The sequence below is a fragment of the Ananas comosus genome, linkage group 22 (genome assembly GCF_001540865.1).
Source record: "Ananas comosus cultivar F153 linkage group 22, ASM154086v1, whole genome shotgun sequence".
Lineage (NCBI taxonomy): Eukaryota > Viridiplantae > Streptophyta > Magnoliopsida > Poales > Bromeliaceae > Ananas > Ananas comosus.
The window spans coordinates 10,261,799-10,288,855 of NC_033642.1; the positions used below are offsets into that span (position 1 = coordinate 10,261,799).

Genomic DNA, 27,057 nt, shown 5'->3' on the forward strand with positions numbered 1-27,057 from the left:
GGGGTTGTTGGAGGCTAATCTGGGCCGTCGGATCAAGATCGTATCGGACGGCCGCTTTGACCGACACTTGGACCGCTTTCGATGGAGGGATTTTCTCGGGGCTGCTCTTCGGTGGGGGTGGGGCCGGGGGTTGGTCGGTCTACTCACGCGGAGTCCTATTCGCCCAAAATCAAAATGGGAGGTTTTTTTCTTAAAAACAAAAAAAAAAAAAGAAGAAGAAAAAAAAAAAGAGAGAGAGAAGATGACCGACCGACTGCCCAGGGGGGGCGGGGGTTGGTGGGAGTAAACGGAGATGCGGTCGTACCCGGAGACCAGACCTCCGTTTCTCTTTGTGGGATGCCCTATTGTCAATTGCTGATCAGGAAAATTACTGCCTACACCCCGTGCACGGTGCATCCTCACTTCCCACTCCCTTTTTTTCTTTTTCTTTTTTTTATTTTCTTTCCTTTTTCTGCATATCGTGGTTTTTAATTCAAACCTTAGGCTTTTAAATAAATAAAATATTTATAGTTATCGGAGGGGTGGGATTGAAATATGGGGCGAACGAAAAGTGTGGTAATCAATCAAGCGTGGTGCACTAGATGTCCGGATGCAACGAAATCATCTCTTTTTCGTCAAAGTCACGCCATCATCATTCAAACCATCTCTTCTTCTGTTCAGATTAGTATTCAAAGCATCGAAGATGCCCTCCCACCTGATCTCTTTTAGTTAGTTTATTAGTGACCTGAGAAGTGTTTTCTGGCTTCCTCGCAGGACCGAAACTACCCAGAAAGCTAGAGGAACATCGGTGCAACTAGTTAGTTGGTTTAACTGTTTAAGTCTTGTTTGAATGTTAGTGTAATAAATTACTCAATATATATATATATATATATATATATATATATATATATATATATATATATATATATATATATATATATNTCTAAATTATAAAAAAAAAATGCTATGAGCAATGCCACCTGTGTACACATTTAAAGGTGTAAATTGTGAATGTAAGCGTTAAACAACTATTCCAATATATATATATATATATATATATATATATATATAGAGTTGAGCTGGAATACTATCGGTAGCAAACCGGCTCCGTTGCCACCCATTTATTTTTAATGATGGAGCTCTCGAATTGACGATTAGCATCGTTGAATATGATCTATACCACTTGAAGTATTTAGAAACCAAATTTCAAATCTTTTCGATACCATTGACCTAATGATCAAAGGGTTTCAAATTTTATAATTTTAATGGTAGATATGAGGTGTTTTCATGTTTAACGGTGTAAAGCTATCCAAATCAATTGAATTTTAGTTAGAAAATTCTTTAAACTATTTAGAACAAGATCTATACTCTCGATCTTGATTATAAAATTTCTATCATCACTTTTTAGAAGATATTCATTTTCAGCCGTTTATTTTTACGCCAACTTGATAGACAAGAGAATAATATTGGAAAAGTATGAAATTTGATTTCTAGATAATTTAAGCGGTATAGATCATATTCAACGGTGCCGATTGTCGATTCGAAGGCTCCATCATTGAAAACAAATGGGTGGCAACGGAGCCGGTTTGCTACTGATAGTATTTCAACTCAACTATATATATATATATATATATAGAGAGAGAGAGAGAGAGAGAGAGAGAGACAGAGTTGAGCTATGATACTTTACAAGTATCACCATTATGTGCTATTAGGATTTTAGGCCATTGGATCTACTTTCTGATTATTAATAGCCCTTGGATTAAACACTATCCACCTACCACCACCTACCACCATCATCTCAACCTCACATCTCTCCATCCAAGGCTAAAAAAACACAAAGTATCACTCTCATAATACTTTTACAAGTATTCTAGCCCTACTATAATATATATATATATATATATATATATATATATATATTGTACAAATTTCTTATATAATGGGAAGCAAAGATTTTGATTTTTGCTCTTTAAAAAATTCTGACATCTATAATTTGGTTGGATTGCATATTTTGTCTATAAAATTATTTATTTTATTTTTTTAAAAAGTCTGAAACATTAAATATGTTACATCATTCTAGACATCGAGACATTTCATAATACTTGCATGTGCTAAATATTATAAACTTCTTAAATAAATCAAAAAAAAAAATGTACTGAATAAAATCCGTATGCGTCCAAAAAAGGCCTTAAAATACTGAAAAATATAGATTTAGGTGTGCATATATGTACTGTTTCAAAGAAAATAGTATAAAGTATTAACAACTCATGGTATGACTGTTTCATGAGAAAATAATGTTTAACAAGTCATGTTCTCTCCTTTTCAAGTGAGCTCTACTATCTCACCCAGGTAATTAATCTAGTTCATACTTTTATGAATAAAACGGATAGCGTGCTAACTATTTTTTCTTAAAAAAATAATAAGCCATGTTTGGCAAGGATCGATCAGTTTTATTGAATTTCATCTAACTCATGTCGGTAATCTTGGATTTCAATAAATTTATCTATACAAATTAAACTTGGTTTTTCGCTAGGGGCATACCTAACATCACCTTTTAACTGTTCGAGTTGGGACGACACCAATTAATCTCAATCAACAGTACAATCAAAATAGATTCTTCTTATTTAAGTAGAGATCTTATTAAGTAGAGATCTCCTTAATTGAGAGAGAGAGAGAGAGAAGTTTTTATCATGTTAGGTGCAGCAGAGTATCATAGAGCCTGACTTTTCATCTGAAGGTAATGCAATAATGAAAAAGTCTTCCCGCTTGTAGGTATTCTATAAAACTTATAATATAATTTTAAATATTTTCGTATTGTATAAAAATAAGATTAAATTTTATTTTTTAAACTATTCGTCGTCTTACTTACTTTGTATAGTATAATTGATTGGGACGTGACATTCTTTGTAGTACATACATTTGTTGCAAAGAAGATTTTTTCTGCAACCGCAGGTGTACTAGTAAATATCACCATGTTATCAAACTTCAGAAACTGATACACTTGACTGCTTAATTTATCGAGCACAGCAAAAGGGAGAGAAAGATGCCAAAGATGGGACAAAAATTTGTCCGGCACCTTCCCCAGACAATTTTGTTTGGGGACGATGCCCATGGGCGCCGTGTGGTCGCGACATTCGAAAACGGTAAAGAAAAAAAAAAAAAAAAATTCGTGGGCTCCTTTTTTTAGAAAGAGAGAGAGAAAGGGGAAAGGGGCCGTGGTGATAGGCGCCCATACACACGCGGCGCACATCCGCTCCATGCCCAAGCAAATTGTTTGGGCACGGATGCCCACTAATTTTTTGTCCACAAAGATAGGAGCCAGGCCTCTTGTTGAGTTGATCTAGTTGACCGTGATAAGATTGTTGCTGCCGATTCATATGTAAATAATATCACACGCATTATTAATATATAAGAGAGGAAAAATTTAATATGTGTGAAATCTAATGAGCTTAAGTTTGTGGATTCGATTAGATATCTCAAATATTTAGGACTATATGGACATGAGCTGGACCAAATTTTTCTAAAATATAATATAAGAGATAATAATTTAATGATCTTTAAGTTATTCATCTAAGTGATGTGGTGTGATTTAATTAGTGACGTTTACCAACATGACAAATTGACTTTTACATTAAATGGGTTCTATAAGAGATATATCATTGTTACACCAGTATGGCTCTGGGTTGGGCCGAACTACTACATGATGTTAATGTATCTAAGGATGCAAAACATAAAATGATCAGTGACTATTGTACCTGTGGAGTTTATCATGTTAGAATTTTTTTAAAAAAAATAAGACTAAACTTGGCAAATAAAAACATTAACTAATCAGTCTGGCTATCTTATGTTTCTTTAGTACACGAAAAATCCACAATAAAGAAAGCAAGATTAGAACTTTTTTTTTACCCCCAAAGTTGAAGTCAATATTAAAAAAAATACAATTTTTTAGCATGTCTTTCCTCTCCACTTCTGAAGGTACGTAACTATAAACATTATGATATTTCTAGCATGATATTTTTTAACAAAATTTATTGTCGGTTATAGCTTATCAACAATAGTTTGTACATAGTTTATGCAATTTCTTCTGCTTTTCAAGATAAAAGCTCAGCGACTTTCTTAATCAACTGAGGAGATGCTGCTAAGTAGTATCTTGTAAATTGCTCTTTATGAATGTACATATCTATACCGATACATTATTACCTATAGAATTTGCCACATGGTAGTTTCTCTTTTACTCTTTCCTTTTTTCCCTTTCTTACTTCCTGTTGCTTCGCCTTCCCACCTCTCATCTCCACTCAATGTTTCATCTTTCCAACCACCCACTTTCCAATTAATATGTTCACATAGTTTATTGTAATCTAAATCAATCGCTTTCACAATAAAATAAAATAAAATAAAATAAAATCTATTTATCTATACCTATACATTATTCTTCATAAAATTTGTCACATGGTAGTTTCTCTTTCGCTCTTTCCTTCTCTCTCCTCCTCACTTCTTGATGCTTTGTCTTCCCACCTTTCATCTCCACTCGATGTTTCGTCTTTTCAACCGCCCACTTTTCAATTAATATGTTCACATAGTTTCTTGTCATCTAAACCAATCACTTTTACAAAAAAAAGATAAATAAATAAAATCTATTTATACTTTTTTTTCTCATACTATTTGTATTTATTGATGTCACATGGCAAGTCAAAAAATTTTAAAATTTTATTTTATTAATTTTTTTTATCTTCGATAGTATTAGTCTGTCATAATGTACGGATAATTTTACTAGTCTTACACTATTTAATTTGATACTTCTTCAAGACATCGTATCATGAGCACATTAGCTCATTCCAAGTGTCGAGTTTGTAGGTGTTATACGGGAGCTGGGGCCCTCTCTCTCCCTTCTCTTTCTCTATTCCAAGTGGGCCATTTTTTTGCCCTTCTCTCGGTGTCCCTCTCTCTGGACCCTTCTTCTCTATCTCTCTCTCTCTCTCACTAATTCCTTCTCACCAACCCTTTTCTCCTCTCTCTCTTGCACTGTTCCTCATTCTTCAGGCCTTCTCCTCTCTCTCTCTCTCTCTCTCTCTCTCTCTCTCTCTCTGGGCCTTCTCCTTTCCCTCTCTCTCAACCTTTCTCCCCTCTCTCCCTCGCCCGATCTCTCTCTCTTCGGAACTCCTGGAGAACCATCCACGATGGCTTGGTCCTCTCTGATGACGTCTACGCCATCCCGAATGAAGAAAATTAAAGACACCTGCAAAGTCCTTTACCCTAAATTATATATGTATACGAACTGTTATTATTATTCACATGAAAATTCTATTTTCTCCTAATTCTTCAAAATTAATGTCCCTCATTTTCTGCCATTTCAAATACGTGAACTCTGTCACATATCTCCGCTTGGTAAATCAGGGAAATATAATTTCTTCACGGTCGCACATCGGTAATTTTCATATTCACTATTTAAGCCTTGGTCCTTCACACACTCACAATTTTTACCGGCCAGCAGTTTGTTCTCCAACAAATGATTACAGCCTTTCTATGTTTGTTTTCTTATGGTTATAGCGCTATACTAATATATGGTGGATCGGTCATGTAGGCTCTTATTTTAAAACTACCATCTATATATATATATACCTATATATATATCTATCAGGTTTAAAGGCGATCCACTACAGCCGGTCACAGATAATAAATATATATGGTGAATTACTTGTTTTATTGTTATTTGTCCTATTTATAGCCAATTGGAGAGAATTTAAAACATTTTGAGCCGGATAGTTACATATACAGTGCTAGCGAAAATTAATCCTTCAATTGTTTAAATTTTCTATAGCGAACAAAGTATTTGATCTCCTTTTGACCGGGAGTGATTTTTTCAGCAAGAAAGAAATGGAGACCACATGGGAAGACCACAGCTCCTGGTCGAAGTGACGAAAATGGGCCGGACCAAGTTGGGTTAGATCTGGCTCTGCTGCGACCATGCACATACGAGCTCGACAAGCCAGAGGTTCACAGCCTGATCCAATAAAGAAACAGAAACCTAATGAGTCTAACTCGGCCCAGCATGAATGTTAGTAGGTTACTGCCTCATCAGGAGTTGAGACGAACCTAACACACTCAAGGGAGACACTGCACTCTAAGATTGGCTTTACATAGCATCGTACTAAACTTTTCGCTTGACGCCATAAGAGGCACCTTGCAATTCTGACAAACAATCACTTTTAATTCGTGTTTTCTGGTGCACTACTATACACAAAGCAGAATAGTTTGGGCCAAGGCATCGGTACATGGACGAAGATCGAACATATATCTTGGTTCATAAGTAACTTGTTCAGATTCTAAATCCTCTCTTGATTATCACACTGATCAAATCTAACAGGCCGTAAGGCGCGCGGATAATACGACGTTTAAGGTTGGGCCAATAACACCCGCAGGCCCAACCTCCCATTAATCAGATGATATATACTGTTCACTGCTGCAAAGTTCTTAAATCTTTTCTGAAACAAATCATATATAGCTGCGACGCTGACATTCGAAATTCAACCTTCTGATTTCCAAATATTATTAGGCTCTTTTCCGTCGCAAATATATATTCGTGTTTTTTAGGTTGCACCGAATTAAAATTGTCTTTCTTTTATGATCTAAAATACAAAACATTTCATGTGCGGTAATAACCGGTAGGGTGAACATTTTAATTTCTCGGGTGGGGCTATTGAGCGTTCGAGTACGGAGCGCCCACATAAACTGACTTTTGTGGTACTGGAATGGTGCAGTGCTAGCTGTTTCTCAATTATTTTGTTGCAGAGGGAACAAAGCTATTAATACGGGGACATTTATGTGTCTGTATATATACTATTAATACGGGGACATTTATGTGTCTGTATATATATATATATATATATATATATATATATATATATATATATATATATATATATATATATATATATATATATATATATATGCTATTAAAAAACATATAGATCTGAATTGCAGCATCATATTTTGTNAAAAAAGAAGAAAAAAAAAAAAAAAGCAACCAAAAGGAGGGGTGACCCATCCCACTCCACTTAGGTCCAATCCTAGCCCACAATGTTGGTGGGTCTTTGTTGCAATAATGCAACACTTGGTCTTTTGTTCGCCAGTTAATGTAGCAATTAATCAACATTTGGCTCGCAACCACTCACATACTCTATGGCTGCGTTTGGTTGGAGAACTAAATTTTGGAGAACAACTTTTATTGTTCCCGAGAACAGGAAATATTCCGGTACAAGATAGAACAATTGTAAATTTGTGTTTGGATGCATTCGAGGATATTCTAGAGGATATCCTTAATAGCGTTTGGATAAAAAGTCTAGAACAACGTCAAATAATTTTAAAAATAAAATAATTAATTTATATTAAGTATTATTATATAAAATTTATTTCATATAGTAATTTATAAATAAATGATTATGCTAAGAATCTAATTAAAATAATTATTTATTTATATATAATAATAATTTATTTAATGTAACTAATTTTATTCTATATTTATTCATAAATATATTAATGATAAGATATAATACTAACAAGTATCCCATATTTTTAATTAATAATTACGTATAATAATTTTAATACAAATACAAAATATATTATAATTAAATATAAAGTATAAATGATAGAGTTTAATAAAATAAAAAATATAGTCAAATTTAATTAATTTATATTATTACATAAAATTTAAGTATAAATATATTATCATTAAAATTAAGTATAAATTTCAATACAAATTATATATATATATATATATATATATATATATATATATATATAATATGATAAAATGATTTTATGTATATAATACTTAATATAAAATAAAATAATTAAATATTAATATATAAATGATAAAACTTAATAAAATAAAATATATATCAAATTTAATTAATTTATATTATATAATAAAATTTAAGTATAAATATATTATCATAAAAATAATATTTATATTAATATATTTATTTATTAAATTTAAGCATTCATTTAATTTATTTGAAATTAATTAAAATAAAGTATAAAAAATTAAAAGGCCAGAAAAAAGAAAAAAAGAAAAAAAAAAGCCCAAATCTCTTGTTCCGGCTTGTTCTCCCTTTTAGGGAGAACAATCTTACCGGATTGTTCCCGGCTTAACGGGTTGTTCCGGAAACAACCGGGTTGTTCCGGGAACAACCCGGTTGTTCCAAAATGCATTGTGTTTGGAGGAATATCCCGTCTTGTTCTGGGATATCCCTCCAACCAAACGCAGCCTATATAATCATGACGTCCCTTATTATCCGACCATTAAAAGTTCTCCTCCCTGATTTCTTTTTTCTTTTTTTCTTTTTTTTCCTGTAATCGTATTTTATCGAGCATCTGTATATCAATATATTTTTAATATTTCAGCTCCTCTCTTAATTATTTTCAGTATTAATAAATATATCAGTTATACTCCCGTACTTCGCAAACTAATTCACTGATTATTCTAAATTTTTAGTACAGTACAAAAAATATCCGACATTATTTTTTTGTACAGAAAATAAATGAGATACGGTCTAAAGAGCAAGAAGGGCTTTTGTAATTAAGCCTGAATTTAAAGTCATGAATACAAGTCTCAAATTTAAGCTCATATGAGGATTGTAATTTCAATCTTCGATCAGTATGCTGATATCTAGCTACTATGTCTTCAATAGTTTGATTTGTCATTTATCCCTAATATACCTAGCTAGGCATTTAGGGCTAAGTTTAAATGTCATGTAAATTTATAATATTAAAGTAGTTTTATTGTTTTATAAAAAGTAGTTACATTTATATTTAGAAGAGAGTGTTTGAATGCCTCTTTTGGAGCAATGAAAAACAACTGAAATACTTCAAAGTTATTATAAATTTGTTGTAAAAGTAAAAGAAGCTGATTTTTTTAAAAAAATATCTGTAATTGCTTTCCATTATATCACTGAAAACTGCACCGAGCATATACCATTATTTTTTTATTTTTTTTTAGAGATAGGTATCACGCTACCCACTTTATTTATTTTATTTAGAAATAAACTTAGCTGAAAATATGAATCAATTAGGATTCGAACTTGAAACCTCGGGTACCAACCATCAAGTTTTTTGCCACTTGCTCTAGTGACGGTCAGTTAAGCATATACCATTATTAGTTTATAAATAATAATGACAGTATTCATGCTTCTGCTGTACTCTATCTACAGAGCCATATATATATATATATATATATATATATATATATATATATATATATATATATATATATATATATATATATATATATATATATATATATATATATATAGTTTGTTTATTAGGCAAGTGATATTATTATTTTTTATATTTTTTCCCCCCTCCAAATAATGCTGAAATGACTATCCAATAAATATTCTAGGACCAAATCTTTATTTTAATTTGTGTAGTTTATTGTTTTTTAATTATCACATTAGATCTGCCAATTTACACTTGCGGCAAAATCTTCTTAATTAAGGCACTTAAATGAATATGCTAAAGCGACAAGATTTTTAATAAGGTTCTCCGCTCAGAGCATCAAATCGCGCGCATTAGTAGAATAATAATAACATAAAAAAAGATAATAATAAGAATTTAATATATAATGTTTTTAGAACACAATATCCGTCGAGTAAGACAAAATCACCACTATTAGTTTTGCTTTAAGATTCGAAACTGAAGACCGATGAATGATATTTTCACGTACGATTGATTGGTGTCTCGCTGTCTAGTTGTCAGTTTTACCCATTATAAAAGTATTTATATATATTTTAATGGATTCTGCAGTTGTCGTCTGATTTTGATCTTGTCGATGATTGCGTGCATTAGTTGGCATCTTCATAGAGGAGGATATACAGAGGTGGAGGCCATTAACCAAAAGCATGAATGCATATGTGGGTCCACCAACCTCTAATTGCATGCGTTGGCAGATGAAATAACACAAATTAAAGAGCTACCTGCAGTTATTCTCCAGGACCCGGACCCACCAATATTAATTTCACCCGAATCTCAAAGCAGTAGATATATCATCATAGATAAGGATGCCACCACCACCGCAAAGGCGCAAACTCGATCGGCTCACATACGTACATGGCGCCATCGCATCACTTGAAGTGATGCAACCCCGGTATATAGTGACGCAATTAATACTCTGCACAAATTTCACCACTACTAGCTAGCTTTGCTAACCCCATGTACGGTTAATAACAAAAAGTTCGGAATTAGCAAGCTTCCATATTATATATAATATTATCCTAATTAAAAATTAACTAATCTTATTAAATATTAATAATAAGCAAAAAAATAGTTTTATTTTTTTGCTTGAGAGAGAAAGAATATATATGTGAATGAAGTATCAAATATACTGAGTATTATTTTTAAAGATTCATACAGTAGATAACAGTTAAAAAATAGACTTAACAATTAGAAACGAAAATGATCCTCTGAATTTTATAGGTTTTACAAGTCTAACTAAACGACAAATAAGGTCATGACAGTTGAAAAGTAAGATGCACGACATCTGATCCTTAAAATGGTCAACTAATTATAATCAGCAAAGTGATTAGTGACGTTATCGGAGCGTGACACGTGGGTTCGGCGAAAGAGACTTGAGCATGATGCAGGTGATTTCTCTTTTATTTTTATATATTTTTATTATCTTAATTAAGAAAAAAGAAAACTTAATTACTCAAACCCCGTTTGACTCGGCTCGATCGAGTTGGGTGCGTGGGTTAAGCACGAAAGGGACCATTCATCCAATCCAACATCGTAAGAAACTTCCTCCTTTGTTGCATCCTTGGTGGGGCTCCAGGCTCCACCCATAAAACAAAGTCCCTTAATTGAGTTTAAGACCCCATTGTCAAAACAATGATGTCATCATATATTAACTTTGTGCGATTAAAAACTAATTAGTCTCAATCGAAACTAGTGCCGAATATAATAATAATATAAATTAAATCCCACCAGGGCATACAATACAAATGAGTAATTAAATTAACGAGATTAATTTTTTATTTATTGCCCAGATCTTTTTTCCCTTCATTTGATTTTTTTTTTTTTTTTTTTTTTTTTGTTGTTTTTTTTTCAAAAAAAAAGCCTTTTTCGGGAATCAAGATACTGTGTTAATGCTTAATTTCCTTCTCTATTTCAAATCACTGTAAATTATTTTTTTAGNTTTTTTTTTCAAAAAAAAAGCCTTTTTCGGGAATCAAGATACTGTGTTAATGCTTAATTTCCTTCTCTATTTCAAATCACTGTAAATTATTTTTTTAGATTCTTTTTTTTTTTTTAGATTCTATTCCAATATCAAAATAAGCTAGTTAGTATGAAATTTTTTTTGACTAAATGTTATTTCCACGTCAAGTACTATAATAAAATATTAAAAATATAATAGTAACACGTGTTAACAGGTGAGAGGGCATGGCTCGTCATGCAACCGCAAAATTAATTATCCAACTAATTAGTTAATTAACTGGCCTTGCCACGATACTTACTAGCGTTTAAACAGTCCATGAGATGAGAGTAGGAAAATGAATACTTGAATAGACACTCAAAACTTTTTAAAGTGAAAGGATAAAAAATAAAAAAATAAAAACTCCAAAACAATAATAAGAGAAAAAAAAGGGAGACATTTGGGACTGTCATTTCGTGGTTGTCCGATTAGGAAATGACTGTTCGGTCCCAAATTACGAGGCTTGACTCTTCATTTTTATTTTTGTTTTTTAAAATCAACTTTTATTATTGTCCTTGCTTTTATTATCTTATTATTCTATCATGCATTGCGTACATGCTAGGTGCTACATCACTGCATGATGCTCTTATTTTATTTTAATGGTAAAACTTCAAATACCACCTCATAGTTTTGTGTATATATATATATATATATATATATATATATATATATTTAATATCTCGTAGTTTAAAATATATTAATTAAGTATTCTATAGTTTTTTTATTAATATTTTTTTATTAATTTTTGTTATTAAATCAGTGATAAAGTTAAAATTAAAAAGTATTAAAATAAATATTTGATAAATCTAAAAAAATATATAAAATTTTTTTTATATATAATTTAACAAAATATTGATGAATAAGCCGACGAAAAAAAAAAAAACTAAAATACTAAATTGATATATTTTAAATTATGGAATACCAAAGTACAAAAATATAAAATTATGGGGATGATGTTTAAAATTTACCTTACTTTAGTTAACTCATTCAGTAGTCATCGTTGAGTCACCGCGTTAAATATTAAACAAAATAAATAGTAACTAGGAAAGCGAATATTATTATTATACAAATTAATGCGAATATTTTCGTACTGGGGTAACGTGAATGGAAGGATTAACCAAATACGAAGGCTGTTGTTTTGGTTTATGACATGTAACAACGGCCCAGTGTTTGCGCCGTGTTTTTTTTCCCTCTAAAACACAAATTTTATACTACTATATATAAATTATAATTTATTTTCATCCGATAACTCAAAATATAAATAAACCGATAATAGAAACCTTTTCATATATTCTCCATTACTTTCGTCACAGTTGGCAATTTAAAAATTATGTGAATGTTAAATTATTTATAAATATTATAATTTTATATTGTGATATGTTTTAAAAAATTTAAAATTTTAATCTAATTGAATATTCGTCAGTTTAAATATGTTCTGAATCATATTATGTCACTTTAGAATAATTAGGGTGAGAGCAAAAAGGATTAAACACTTGTTAGATGTTAATACATGTTATATGAATTTTTAATATTATTTTAGATTATAATTTTATTTATTTATTATTGGTCTATCTATCTATCTATCTATGAAGTATGAAGCACTTTTATTTGGTGAGCAGTAGAGTTCCCTACAAATACAGTTGGCAGAAAACGCATCTTGTGAGTAATAATTGGATAAGACGGGAAAGCGCAGCACAACCACACTACCCTACCCCAAAGAGAGCTTCAGAGCGAGCAGATGCTATTTAATTTCTTCCTTGTTTGTTTTTCCTTTCCTGCTGTGGCCGGCCCCCTACCACCCATATCTCTCTCTCTCTCTCTCTCTCTCTCTCTCTCTCCCTCTCTTTCTAAAAAGCTGCTCCCAAAGGTCAACAAAACCCACCACCACCACCACCACCACCACCATTATTATTATTATTATTATTATTATTATTATTATTATATTTATTGTTATTTTATACTCGTTTATTATTACGCCTCCTCCTCCTCCTGTCGCTACTACTCCTATCTCTCTCTCCCCGTCTCTCTCTCTCTCCAACCTCGTTAATGGCGGCTTCCGCAACGAACGAGGGGAAGAAGCCACTTCCTTCTCCCACCCGTAGGCCTCCTATCTTCCTCTAACCCGCGTGGAAACTCTAGGTTTTAGTAGATCCGCGCGCCGCAGAGCGAGGAGACATGGATCGGATCTGAGATTGAGGTGGTAAGCGATTAAGGGTGGTCTTCGATCATGGGGAGCAGGTGGAGGAAGGCGAAGCTCGCACTAGGGCTAAACCTCTGCGTCTACGTCCCCCGGTCCCTCGACGACGACGACGGCGGCGGCGACCACGACGCTTCCTCCCCTACCCCCCGGCGCCCCGAGGAGGAGCCGTCGCCGTCGTCGGAAGCGTCGACGGTTAATTCGCGGGGTGCTCTTATGCCCACCACGCCCATCCCCACCTCCTCCGGCCTCAGGCTCTCCAAATCGGGGAGCAGATCCTCCAAGGTCGAATCCCTCTCTTCTTCTTTTTCTTCTTCTTCTTATACTTATTTTACCCCAAATCCTCCGTTATAAATTTTAGACAGTCGAAATTTATTTTTGTTTTTTCTACTGTCTTTTTGTTTATTTGGTAGTTTTTTTTTTTTTTTTTTTTTTTTTTTTTTTTTTTTTTTTTTTTCTCTTCCTCTGCCTATTATACTGTTGGGGGATTTAGCTAGTAATCTCGGCTTCCATGTTAAAAGCGTTTGCTTTTTATGTATAATATAATATAATAATAATAGGGTTGTGTAGAGATGAGGTAGGTGGTGCATATGCCCCTTTTGCGTTGGTGCTCTCCCTCTTCTCTCTCTTCTCTCTCTCGACCAGCTGTGCTGTTGCTGCTTGCTTGCTGTTTCATTTCAAATCATGTAATTTGATGATGGGTGGGGGTGGGAGAGGGGGAGAGGAGGGGAGGGGGGGAGAGAGAGAGAGGGAGGAGCGGCCGGGAGGGTCTCTCTTTCTTTCCTTTCTGGGGTCCTCTCCCTTTCTTTCACTCCTTTTGCGGGGATAAAGTGCGCTACTCCCTTTCAGAAACAGTGCCATTCTGCTTATTATTATTAATATTGCAAAAGGGTTGCTGCAGTTTTCCCCTTTCCATTTCATCAACCCCGCTGCTAGGCTAGCTTGAATAGGAAACTCGCTTCTTTGCTTGAAATCTAATGCCTTTTTTCTACCGGAATTTACCTTCCAAGCTTTGCAATCAACCCGAGGCCCTGCTGCCTCACTTCTTCTTTTTTTTCTTTTTCTTTTCTTTTTTCTTTTTTCTTTTTTCTTTTTTCTAATGAATGAAACAGATAGGTTACTATTCCTCTCTCTCTCTCTCTCTCTCTCTCTCTCTCTCTCTCAAAAAGAGAAAAAAAAACTTTGCAATTAAATTATTCTAAGCTAAGACCTTGCGGCAAAAACTTCTGATTGAGCATAGATTAATGAATTGGTTAGACATTTACTACTTATTTGTGTCTGATGTGATATGATTCATTTTACTGCTATTTAGAAAGAAACTTTTACTCGTTCCTAAAATACAGTAAGTGGCCTTCAGGGACTTTAGTAGGAAAATCGCAGCTGAAGCAACTTTACTTTCTTCTGTTCGTCCATCAGTGTTTGCAATTTCTAAACAACCCTTTTATTACGTGTTTGTTGCTAGCAGAAGAGTCTCCAGCTAGGAGTTCTGGGTTGGTGTGATTAATGGGTTAGTTACTTTAGCATAACAGATACTACGTTGCCTTTGCTCTCGGCACGTTCGCAAGTAACTGATTATTTTCCTTAGGCTCATTGAGATATGCTCATACATTATCTTCTAATGTGGACAGATCTAGTTATCTGCTACTTCGACTCAAACTTCTTTGGTTGGTGTATTTTATCCCTTTTACTTATCTGTGAGTCCTTTAAGCTGAAAAGAAAAGAGGATTGGTGAGTTAAGAAATAACATTTAAGAAACTACATAGAAAACAAAGGACATGTGCTAGTCGAACAGGCCGTGTGGAATAAAACTTATGCGGCACTTTTTTGTTTGCCAAATGTTTACTTGCCAGTTCTCGCAGTGCATAAGCTGTTCTTGAAGTCACATGGTGCATGTGCTGGCCCTTTGTTATTCAGTTTTGGTGGCTTCAACTTTTATAGCCCATGAAGTAAAGTATGTCTTCTGATAATGAAATAACATATGGTCGGTTGAAATCATGACACAAATTTAAATAGACTTTTCCTTCATTGAATGTTCCATGGCCTTATTTTGTTGTTTATATATGTGTCCTTTCTTCTTTCGTATTATATTTGATACAGTGCTTGCGGCATTTTCTTTTCCAGTATATCTGATTCATTTTCTGACCATATGGTTGTCCTATTATAATTTAGAACAAGGTCGCCTGTGATGACAAATGAGTAACAGCGATTTTGTTCTGGCAGTTAAATGTAGCTACATTTCTACATTATTCAATCATTGTAGTGTATTCTTCTTTGTTGTGGAATTATTTAAATCATACTGCTCTTTTGTGTCTAAAGTTATGTTTACATTTTTTTTTAGTGCTAGATAATTGAATTATTCTGCTTATAGTGCTAAGATTGCCTGCATGATTATTTTCACATGTAATTTCCAGCTATTCATATCAGTTGGGCCAGCTCATATGAAATTAAATGCTGCTCCCTAGCATAATGCATGCAGAGTGTTGATTGACATCATCTTACTTTTATTCTTCTTGTTTTTATTGCTTATATATACTAAGTTGAGTGGGACTGTATGCCTTTTACTAGCTGCCTCATTTTCTTCCATTCTAGTCGGCCGGTGTATTATAAAATCTTTGATCTTCACATCCTAAATGTTTATTCTTTTAAATTTTCAGAAAACATGTGCCATATGCCTGGCCTCCATGAAACCTGGACAAGGTCATGCTCTGTTCACCGCAGAATGCTCACACACTTTCCATTTTCACTGTATTGCCTCAAATGTGAAACATGGCAACCAAGTCTGCCCTGTCTGTAGGGCCAAATGGAAGGAAATTCCCTTCCGTGGGCCCCCTTCCTCTGACTCTGCTCATGGAAGAGCCCGTGTTAACCCACTCAATTGGGCCCATGCCCAAGACGATGGCTATATGAACATACTGCGACGGCTCCCTCGTGCTGACTCATCGAATAGGCAGCAGCAGCACCATCTGATGCCCCTCTTCCGTGATGCTTCAGAGCCCTGCTGTTTCGATGATGATGAGCCTCTGGACTCCCCCTCTGAAGCAGCAGCTAAAGAATCTCTGACCAGCTGTATGAAAACAGTAGAAATCAAGGCATTCCCAGAGTTCTCAGAAATTTCACAGTCCGCTTTCGAAGAGAACTTTACCATTCTGATCCATCTGAAAGCTCCACTTGCCCATACTAGTTCTCGAGCACCTGTGGATCTTGTGACGGTGCTTGACGTTAGTGGCAGCATGGCTGGCACCAAGCTGGCACCAAGCTGGCATTGCTGAAGAGGGCTATGGGGTTTGTGATCCAAAACCTTGGCCCCTCGGATCGGCTCTCTGTCATTGCCTTCTCATCAACTGCCCGTCGCCTGTTCCCCCTCCGTCGGATGTCAGAGTCTGGCCGTCAGCACAGCTTGCAAGCTGTTAATTCCCTGACGTCCAGTGGCGGGACCAATATAGCTGAGGGCCTTAGAAAAGGTGCCAAAGTGATTGAAGACTGTAAGGAGAGGAACCCTGTCTGTAGCATCATACTTCTCTCCGACGGCCAAGATACGTACACCGTCATGCCCACCATTGGCAGTTTACACCATACACAGCCGGACTACAGTGCTCTCGTACCATCCACCATTTGCGGGAGCACCAGTCAGCGGGTGCCTGTTCATGTCTTCGGGTTCGGATCCGACCATGATTCGGTATCGTTGCACTCGATCTCTGAGACCTCAGGGGGGACCTTCTCATTTATCGAGGCTGAGGCTTCTAAGTGTGGTGGTGCAGGATATGCGCGTGGAGGTGGAGGCCGTGCACCCTGGCGTGCAACTCGGTCTTATAAAGTCAGGCAGCTATGCTAGTCAGGTTGTAGAAAACAAGCAAAGTGGATGCGTAGAAGTAGGGGACCTGTATGCTGAAGAAGAAAGGGATTTCCTTGTGTCAGTTAATGTTCCACCTGCCTCTGAGGATACCTTGCTGCTTAAAGTAGGGTGCATCTATAGAGATCCCGTGAGGATGGAGACTGTCAGGGTGGGTGACATGGAGGTCAAAATTTCCAGACCACCATCTGTCAAAGAACAGGTTACTTCAGTGGAGGTGGACCGACAGAGGAACCGGCTTCTGGCCGCAGAGGCCATGGGGGAAGCAAGATCCGCCGCTGAACACGGTGACCTCTCACAGGCAGTGTCTATACTTGAGAATTGTAGGAGAGCACTGTCAGAGTCTGTGTCAGGGCAGTCTGGTGACCGGTTGTGCGCGGCGTTGGATGCCGAGTTGAGGGAGGTGCAGGAGAGGATGGCCAATCGGCAAAGGTACGAGGCGTCTGGGAGGGCGTATGTTCTTTCGGGTCTAAGCTCCCACTCATGGCAGAGGGCAACGGCGCGTGGGGACTCAACTGATAGCGGGAGCCTGGTCCAAGCTTATCAAACACCATCTATGGTGGATATGCTGCAGCGATCTCAGACTTTGAGTCCTGCATCCCGCCGTCCAACTCCGCAGATGAGGCATGCAAAGTCTTTCCCAGCACGGCCTTATCCGAGGTAATCATAACTCGACGCATGTTGAAAGGACAAGGATTTGCCTTAATAGTTGTTTTCAAGTTTTGTTTTTTTTTTAGTACTGCTGTTTTTTTTTTTTGGGTGAAATGGGGCAGGTATACTGGGGATAGAGAAGAAAGAGGGGATTGGAGAATTTATACATGGTGTGGCGGGGTTTGTTATCATATAATGTACATGAATAAGGTGGGGTTGTTGGATAAAGGAGGTTGGGAATACATGATGGTTCTAGTTGGGAAAATGGGTGAAGTGGTATTGGAACTATGAGGTGGGTATTTTTATCTTCTTTTGTCTCTCGACATCCTCTCTCTCTCTCTCTCTCTCTCTCTCTCATGTCTCGTGTTTTGTAGTGGGGAGGACCAGCTTTTTGGGATGGGGTATACGTTTGTGATCTCTTGGAGATACTTTGCCCTCGCTACTCTTAATTCTTATCTTAATATATATTGCTATCTTCTTGCTACTTCCTACTGTTATTGCTGATAGTATGCGCATGCTAATATGAAATATGGATGAGCACAAGCAGCAGTCTTTAATGATTTTTTTTGTTTAGTCTGGTAAATCTGAGACTATAAAGATCCAATGGCACTCCTCACTCTTTCTGGCTCTGGTCTGATGCAATATCTTTTATACACATCACATAATATATCGACACACAGAAGTAGTGTCGTGCTATATGATCCAAACATAGGTGCTCTGGTATCATACGATAGGTGTTTTGGCTTATCTGTGATAAGGTGTTGTGCTGGATATTATTAAGTTGGAAGCACAACAGGCGTGGCATGCGTAGTTTGATTATTGCTGTCGCAGCGCTGTTTCAGTAAGCAACTGGTAGAAAGATCTAACATCTTTTGTAGCAGCAAAAGTTTCCTTCCCAGCTTCCAATATAGCAAAAGTTTTAGACTTAAAAGTAGATAGAGATTGTTCCACAGAGCAGACCACCAGAGATAAATCGGACTTTTAGACAAGCCAAATACCAACAAGAACCACATCTGGGTAGACCTCAGACCTAATTTCACTGTCATGTAACACAAATGATAGTTAGCACAACAACAGTGCCTAATACAACTTGAAAGTTCTTTTATTTTCAAATTGTTAGGACCAATTCCTCTAAAGGAAAAGACCCTCCAAAGAGAGGATATGCTGCTTTTATGTTGCGGGCACACGGTATTCTCTAGTAAAAGGTGAAAGAATAGTTCGCTTTGTGTCCACCCCGCAGCTGCGGGGTCCCTTTGGGCACCCTCATGATTTTATATAATAGAGTTACGGCTGTGGCATCTCTTGCTGAAGCAGTATGGGACTAAAGATGCGGTGTCATGCCCCTCCGAATATTCACACACTTGACTGGCGCTGTTAGCGCCCTTTTACCCCAAACACAAAAAAAAAAAACCAAGAAAGAAGCATCAAAAGCTAAAAAAAAATGGTGATATTGAAGCCACGATCTTATGCTGCAACATTTTGTAGCAATAAGAGCGTACGATAATCAGCACTAAAAGCAGAAAAGCCACTTACTAGAGTCCATAAAACCACCATATTCTGCGTAAATAAATTGCTGTTGCAAAATGGAGTAGAATAAGTAAGACTTTTGACTGTACATTATTGATATGAACAGAGACCACCTTTGATTGCTAGATATGTAACTATTTCAGATGGAAATAATAGTCAGAGATGAGCCTTTACTTCCATGAAATCTGAAGTAACACTATTTTTTATCCATAGTAATGTGCATATATGCCCCTTCAAAGACCTGGAAAACCAATCTTCTAATTCAGTGACATTAACAAAAAAGTAGGAAATGAAAGATAGATGCATTACAACCTTATCTGCTAATAATTGTGTCATGCCACTACTAAAGCCTATTTTGGGAATGTGGCTGCCATGCTCACCTGCTTTGATGCTTAACAGGCTCGGTAAAAACTGAAAATGCTTCAAAAGGCATTAAAGTGGGTGCGCTGCTATCACATTCCCAAACTAGGCATGAAGGGTTGCAACCTGTTGAGAATAGACAACCTCTTACCTGTTCAACTGGATTCCTCTCCCTGCATTCCAGAAGTAGAAACCTGTGTTAGACTTCTTAGCATCCCCTGCCAGTTAAAAACATTGTATAAGAGTTAGGATGCCTAGGCATATACTTCAGCGACCGGACAGAAGCCTTAATGGACCTACAAGAAGAGAAACTGACAACGCTATGAACAAGGCTTCCCTACACCATATAGCAGTATCTTTTTCAAGTCCAAACAGTGGAGCAACTAATTTGCTAGCATGCAAATATGTTGAGGGTCTGCTGGGCCTTGCTCTTGGACGAAATGCAGCAAGTGGCCCCTTAAGAACTGCCAAAAGTCCTCCACCCATAAAATTGCGAATAGACCCTTCATGCAAACACAAGCACGTAAAAGGGCGTCAAACAGTTCTGTTGGCCCCGCTTCATGCATACAGTGCAAAAACAGGCTAAACAGACTGCGAGTCATTCAGCTGCAATTGGAGGGACCTTCTATGTTATGCCTCTAGCAATACTTTTCGACTAAATAACAGTGGCCCAAAAGAAGCGCTCTGTGAACTCCACGAGGACAAGACATGACGGTATAGCACACACCGATTTATATGGCAGACAATAAATTAAGCACTTATAGGATTAATGTTTCTGATTTCTAAAGGCTTCCTGATGTTTGCACATCTTAGAGAAACTAGCAGCATTTCCAAGTTAGCTTTACTGAATACAGTAGGACAGGATGGGCATTTGATTAGAAATTTCAAGGATATAAATTAAATTAAGATGATGGAGATAAATGAAGAAGCAACCTTGTTTGCCCACATCAACCCGCAAGCATTGCAAAGTGATCTCGGTCCAGCTGGTCCACGACGCATCATAGGTGTAGACTCTTCCCTCGTTTGACAGTTCAAGCAGCTGCTTAGATTTTTGCACAATTAGTAACTACACATTACAGCAACTTTTCTGAAAATAAGAATGTGAAAAAGAAACTGAGAGAATCCGTTTCTTTCACATCACAAATGCAAACAAACGCTGTCCCAAGATAGTTTATCTTAATAGTGCAGCACAGGAATGTTCAAGTCACTAAACAAAACATGTTCCCACAGTGAAGGATGAAGTACTTACATAGCTGGCTGGCTTGTCTCCTCTTGACAGATTCCAAGATTAGGATCACAATTTAAGGAGGTTGCATCGGATTCAGGTGAGTTCGACTTAGATGATGCAAACTGACCTTTATTACGCTTCATCCTACATAATTCACACAAAAATAAATAGAGGATCAGCAAAAAGTATATATCCAAAGGTAACCATGAATGGAGTTTTCCTTTGACCAAGTTTTAGATCCGATAGTTTCATGGGTAGGTATGAATTACAGTCGGCAGCACTCCTTTTAAGCCGGTAACAATTATATCAAAATCCTCTCACGTCTCTAAATAGATGACCGCTAACTCTCTGAAACTCCCATTTCAGACAGTTTGTTCGTTGGAAGACAGGAACAGTAAGTAGTTCCCAAATACAGAAGGCAGAAGATGTACAAAGGATGGCTTCACAATGTTATGTGATCAGCACATCATATCAAGGCTTATCATGAAATAATCTAAATCAAATATAGGAGCGATAATAGGCCTTTGCTGCCTCCACAGTAGAGACAAGCAAAATCAGTCATCTTCTCAACCAGCGTGATTGGAGTATGCCTGCTTGGCTAAGTTACATAAAGTAGCCTACAAAGCAAGCCATGGGAAAAAATTGCTAATTACCAACAACAGGAGTGCCATCGAGAAAGATACTGGTAAAGAATCATAAAATTTGGAGGGCCACCAAGAAAGATACTTATGTAAAGAATCATAAAATCAAGCTATAGGTTTAAAAGGCAATTAAACAGCATATTATGGCAAAATTAAGGTCAAGTGAAGCACATGAATTTCATATTCCAGCAGCATCAATCAGCATTATAAATGCATTGCAACATAAGGCCACAAAATTGGTCACTGGGTCATCTAAGTAGTAACTTAAATTGTTGTATTGATGTAGATTTAGCGTACCTTGAAGCAACTTCCTTTCGGACAGTATAGAGTACTCTCTTATCAAAATTTAGGTTTTTCCTCTTTTCCTTGTAGCGCATTAGAGAAGCAAGCCTATGAGCATTCGTGGGTTGTGGTACACCACTCTGCCGATGGTAAAGAGAGGTTAAAAAAAAGAGACAACAATAAATTGCTGTGTAAACCAGAACAAATACTAGACAATACCACATTATTTGGCTTGGGTGCTGCCATGCCAGCAACATCAGATGGTAATTCTTGCCCATTCAATAATAACAATACTGCTTGAACCTGTCGAATATAACGGATGGTCAAAGATGTAGTTTGAAATGCATGTCGCTAGCTTAAAAGATGCCTGCATAAGAGCAAGAAAGTAAACAGGACAATAAAAGTACAAGCAAGTTTACAAGCCACTACTCTGTGACTCATTACAGTATCATCATCTGAGCCACTTTGCAGACAAATGCACTTAAAAGAAGATGACTTAAAAGATGAGAAACTTCCAAAATATTGCCAGCCTTTCATATTTAGTGGCTAATCTATTCATAAGTTTGACCATAGAAACAGAACAAGTCAAAAGCATCATTGTTTCAAAGGCAATCTCTTAACCTAGGTAATACAAATAAGGGAGAAAAGAGTTTCTCATGGATAAGGACTTTGCTGAGAATTCGAAACACTAAACTGAATACCCATGTTACCGACAAAACACTTCTCATCCTTGTCAGATACTTCCCTGTCCTTGTGGAATAATTCTGTCTAGAGTGTTACAAAAAGGCATAGGAAGTAAATCAATCTAATTCATTTTTTAAACCTTTTACCACAATTTTCTGCCGAATAAGCTCCAAAGTACTCTATTGTGGGGTCTTTTTAGAGTAGGTAACAACCATGTACGTAGCATAGTTCCTTTTTTCCTTTTCTTTTTTGCAGTAAAAAGTAGCATAATTATCTATAGTTGCTTTATCTCCCTATTCTTCTCCTTCATTCGCTTAATATAAGTGGTTCAATCACTAGAAAACCGCCCAAGAACCACATGCAAAAAAAAAAAAAACGAATTACTAGACTTTTTTTTTTCTTTTTTTGGTGGGAAGTAAAACACAGTTCATGAATCTGTAAAACTCCCGTAAAATTGACCGGCTGCATGAACATGAAATCGACACGAAATCACAAAAAAAAAAAAAAAAAAAAAAAATAATTCGCATGAAGATGTGCAAACATGCAAGTTAATTTTTCTATATTAGGCCAATAAAAAGGCGAATGGAAAGAGGCGATTTTGGACCTTCTCCGGGGGGACGGAATCGAACACGTAAAACTCTCCCTGGAAGGAGAGAGCGAGCTGGTTGGACGGCGGCGGCTGCTGCTGCTGCTGCGGCTGAAAGTGAAAGAGCTGCTCCGCCGTCGTGCCGGCGTAGGACAGCGCTTCTTCTCCCCCTCCGCCGTCGTTGTCGACGACGATCTCCCCCGGGAGATGCGGCGGTTGCATGAAGGGGTCGTCGCCTCGGTACATTGCTCGGCGGTAGCGTACGAAGAACTCCTCTTTAAACCCTAACCCTAATTTTCTTTCTGTTTAAGAAAGAGAGAGAGAGCGCGCGCGAGCGCCCTGCTGAGAGAGACGGAGAGAACTGGGGAGAGGGAAAAGGAAAGAAGCGAGGGGGTGAGGGTGAAGAAGGATATGTGGTGCGCGGCGTACGGCGCGTGTATATATATAGGAGAAGGAAAGAGCGACGGCTGGCCCCGCACGAATAGGGTCCTCGCGCGAGTCGTAGTCGAACGCGATTTTGCCCCCCGTAAAAGGCGCGCCTACGTGGAGCACGGTCGATGACGTGGACCTGGCTAAGCCCCATATGGAGGCCTCAATAGGGCGTAATCTGCACGGGCACCGCTCACATTCATCTGGGCCTAAATGGGCGGTACCGGGCCCGCCATGGCCGGGCTCCAAATTCAGAACGGGCGGTGTCTGGCTGAATTTCTCGAATCTCCAGCCCAGCACTGCCCGAATCTCCAGCCCAGCACTGTCCCCGGTCCGCACCGCACTGATAGCGCCATGCTGGGCCAGCACTTTACTTTTTTAAAATTTTTTATTTTTAAATTTTATTTCTTAAAAAAAATAAATAAATTTTTTTTTAAAAAAAAAAATAAAGGATCAAAATACTTACTTCAAATATTTTGGTAAAAAATAATACTAAATTTATATTAAAAAGAATTACAAATAAATTTTAACAAAATTACTTGGGCCCCTAGACCACCCTCGGAAGAAGGTCAGAAGGGCCTAACGGGCCTTCTCACAAGGCCTCAAGTCCCAACAACCCCAAAGCCTGAACAGGGTTGCGCCGTGTCAGACTAGCAGGCTGGGCTTGTATAGGCCACAGGCCACACCCTCGGTCCGGCACGGCCTAAGCCTGCGCCTAAAACAAAATTGGGCCTGGACGATCAGGTGGGCTGCTCTGCCCGTTTTACATTCTTATGTTAAAGCCGGTGACGAATCCGAATGTGACGACGGCGGATTCGTTACGACTTGCGGCGCCGGTGACAACATTAACATTGGAGATATATCATTATATCGGCACGGACACTAGCAAGTTTCGCCGAATCCACATGAATTTGGTGGTGAAGCATGTTCTAATAAATGATTTATCTTAATCCCGTTACTCAATGAGCTTGGGCTCTGGACTTACTCGTACGGGTGGTGAAACTTAAATCACAAGATCGTCATAAATACACATCAGGAAAACTTAAATCTGATCTTCAGGTTCTTTTAAGGTGTATATATACATATATACATGTATGCTTGTGACTTACGATTGCCGGCAGATGATCGATCCATGCCGTCATAGCTAAATTGCTTTCTATGGCTACTTGATAATCTCTTCTCTTAATTTGTTGGTTAATTATCTGAGAAGTCCTCGTGACACATGCATGGATCGGGTTTCTTCTAACCCGCGAGCTCTCGTATCTGGCTGATAACACAAAGTAAGGAAACAGAGAGTGGTTACTGCCTATTGATGGGCGCGCGCGGGAGCGAGGTGAATTGAGTTTCCTTCTTGTATGTTGCTTAGCTAAATTAGTTCTCGGAATCTTGTAGATGCAGCCAAGTGGGTGACAATGTAGTGGCGGTACGCATGGGATGATGGGGACCGGAAGATGGGTAAAAACCATCGAGAGGGGGAGACAGAGAGAAGAAGGAAGGTCCGCTGCTCGATCGAGCCCACTCATCTAGCTATATCACCATTACTGCTAATTAGATGCCAGAAAATGTCTCGGATCTTTTCAACCCGAACCGGTTTCCACTCAGTCCGGCCCACTTGGTGTGAGGACGGATGGCGCTGTAGATGGTTGGTGCAGAGTGCATTTCTCTTCGTCGTTCGAGTCGTTCATCCATCGGTGGGACGTGTCAACGGCCATGCCAGGAAATGTGACCCACATCAACCAACCCCCCCCCACCTCTGTAGCTGGCGAGTGTAATCCCTCGTGAGACTTGAGAGAACATCTCAAGCAGGAATTACTGTAATCACCTGAATTGAGATGTTTTTTTTTTCCTTAGAAAAAAATGGTATGCTATCCGCTTCGTATATGTTTTTAAAAATAAATTTAGTTAAAAATATAAATCCATTAGAATTTGAATTTAAAATCTCAAGTATCAATCATCAAGTCTTTTATCACTTGCGTTAATCAATTAGAATTCGAACCAAGATGTTATTATTAACCAAGTATAATTATACCGACCGGAAAGGATAATTGGGAAGATTTTTTCTTTTTTCTTCTTTTCATTTTGAATGCAAGATTATAAGCTACATACTATTTTAGATTTCAAAAATTATACTTTTACTTTTCGCTATAGTAAAGTTTTAGAGTATTAAATATTTTATTTTAAAAAAAATCAGAATAAACAGTGAAAGCAGAACCGACAAATAAGTATATTATATAATCACAATGCTTGTAACTTCATCGGCAGGAATAATCGCGTTTTCCTTTTTGTTGAAATAATTATGTTGCCTTTTATCAGCAATTCAAAGGTCTGTTTTTTTTTTGTTTTTATTTGATTATTAAATTTTATAATAAAAATTAGCCTTCCAGCTGGATAACTGCCGTATTTATTAAGTTGAAGTTGAAGAGGTCTTCCGTAACATCCGGTTCGTCTCCTCCCCCTCCTCTCCGTGAGCTGATTGGCAGGTGGGTTCCAATATTCCCTTCCCTGCTTCGCACGGTCTTAGCTTTATTTCTAAGCCATCTTTGATCCCTGTTGTTTTTTTCTCTCCCTCAAAAATTCAGCTGTCTATAATTGATTTCTCTCTTAAAATTTATAAATTGAAAAAAATTTTACAAAGTCAAATTCTGCAATGTTGAACCGCTGAAAAATTTTTCTTGAATAATAATAAAGGTGACTGCATGCATAGATAGGACGAAGGCCTATTTTTTATTTAAAATAAAATTCAGATTAAAACAAATATTTAAATAAATTAAATTTATTCTTTATATAAATGAATTAAAAAAGTTAACTTAAAATAAATAGATTGAATATTTATTTATATAAATATGAAATCTGAAGTTCTTCTAATATGCGTTTGACATAAAATAAATAATATAAAAATTAAATTAAAAATATGAAAGACGAATTAATATTTTATTATTATTTTTTTATAATAAATTTTTGTGTGGGGTAGATTGAAGCCAAATACGTTAGATTTTTTTTAAAAAAATAAATAATAAATAATAAAAATAAATATTTATTGTAGTTTTTTTTTTTTGGCTTTTTATATAACAAGCACGCATGCTATGAATGTGTTGGTTGATTGTCCAAAAAAAAAAAATATTGACTCCTAGAAAAAAAGATAAAAAATAAAAAAATATATATATAATTATGACCGCGGAGGAAGGGGCCCGGAAAGGTCGAAAGAGGTGGGGTGGTCATTGGCTGCCTCCGACTTTGTCTAACATCCACAGCGAAAGAGAATTAAACTTTACAGTAATAATAATGATGGTAATAATAACAATAATAATAACACTAAATAACGCCGTAATTATCTGGGAAAGAATCTATTCTGTGCCCATTTAACCGACACGTGCCGGTACCCTCGCCTCCCCCTC

General features: G+C 36.7%; 1 protein-coding gene and 1 pseudogene across 4 annotated transcripts; one reads left to right on the forward strand and one right to left on the reverse strand.

Annotated features, from left to right (window-relative positions):
- Positions 13,185–18,409, forward strand: LOC109727156 (annotated as a pseudogene).
- On the reverse strand, positions 18,921–23,687 carry LOC109727157 (GATA transcription factor 28-like). 4 transcript variants are annotated; one of them, XR_002220732.1, is made up of 8 exons: positions 23,252–23,687; positions 22,183–22,266; positions 21,979–22,103; positions 21,062–21,184; positions 20,743–20,851; positions 19,964–20,030; positions 19,459–19,693; positions 18,921–19,307 (listed from the first exon to the last, which is right to left on the reverse strand). XR_002220732.1 is itself a non-coding variant. In XM_020257084.1 (7 exons), exons 1-6 carry the CDS (start codon positions 23,477–23,479, stop codon positions 19,968–19,970), a joined length of 732 nt encoding a protein of 243 aa, XP_020112673.1. In that variant the 5' UTR covers positions 23,480–23,687; the 3' UTR covers positions 18,921–19,693; positions 19,964–19,967. The 4 variants fall into 4 exon arrangements, 3 of the variants coding, with proteins under 3 accessions (XP_020112673.1, XP_020112676.1, XP_020112675.1); XM_020257084.1 differs by having other exon boundaries at positions 18,921–19,693; XM_020257087.1 differs by having other exon boundaries at positions 18,921–19,693; positions 19,964–19,985; positions 20,746–20,851; positions 23,252–23,686.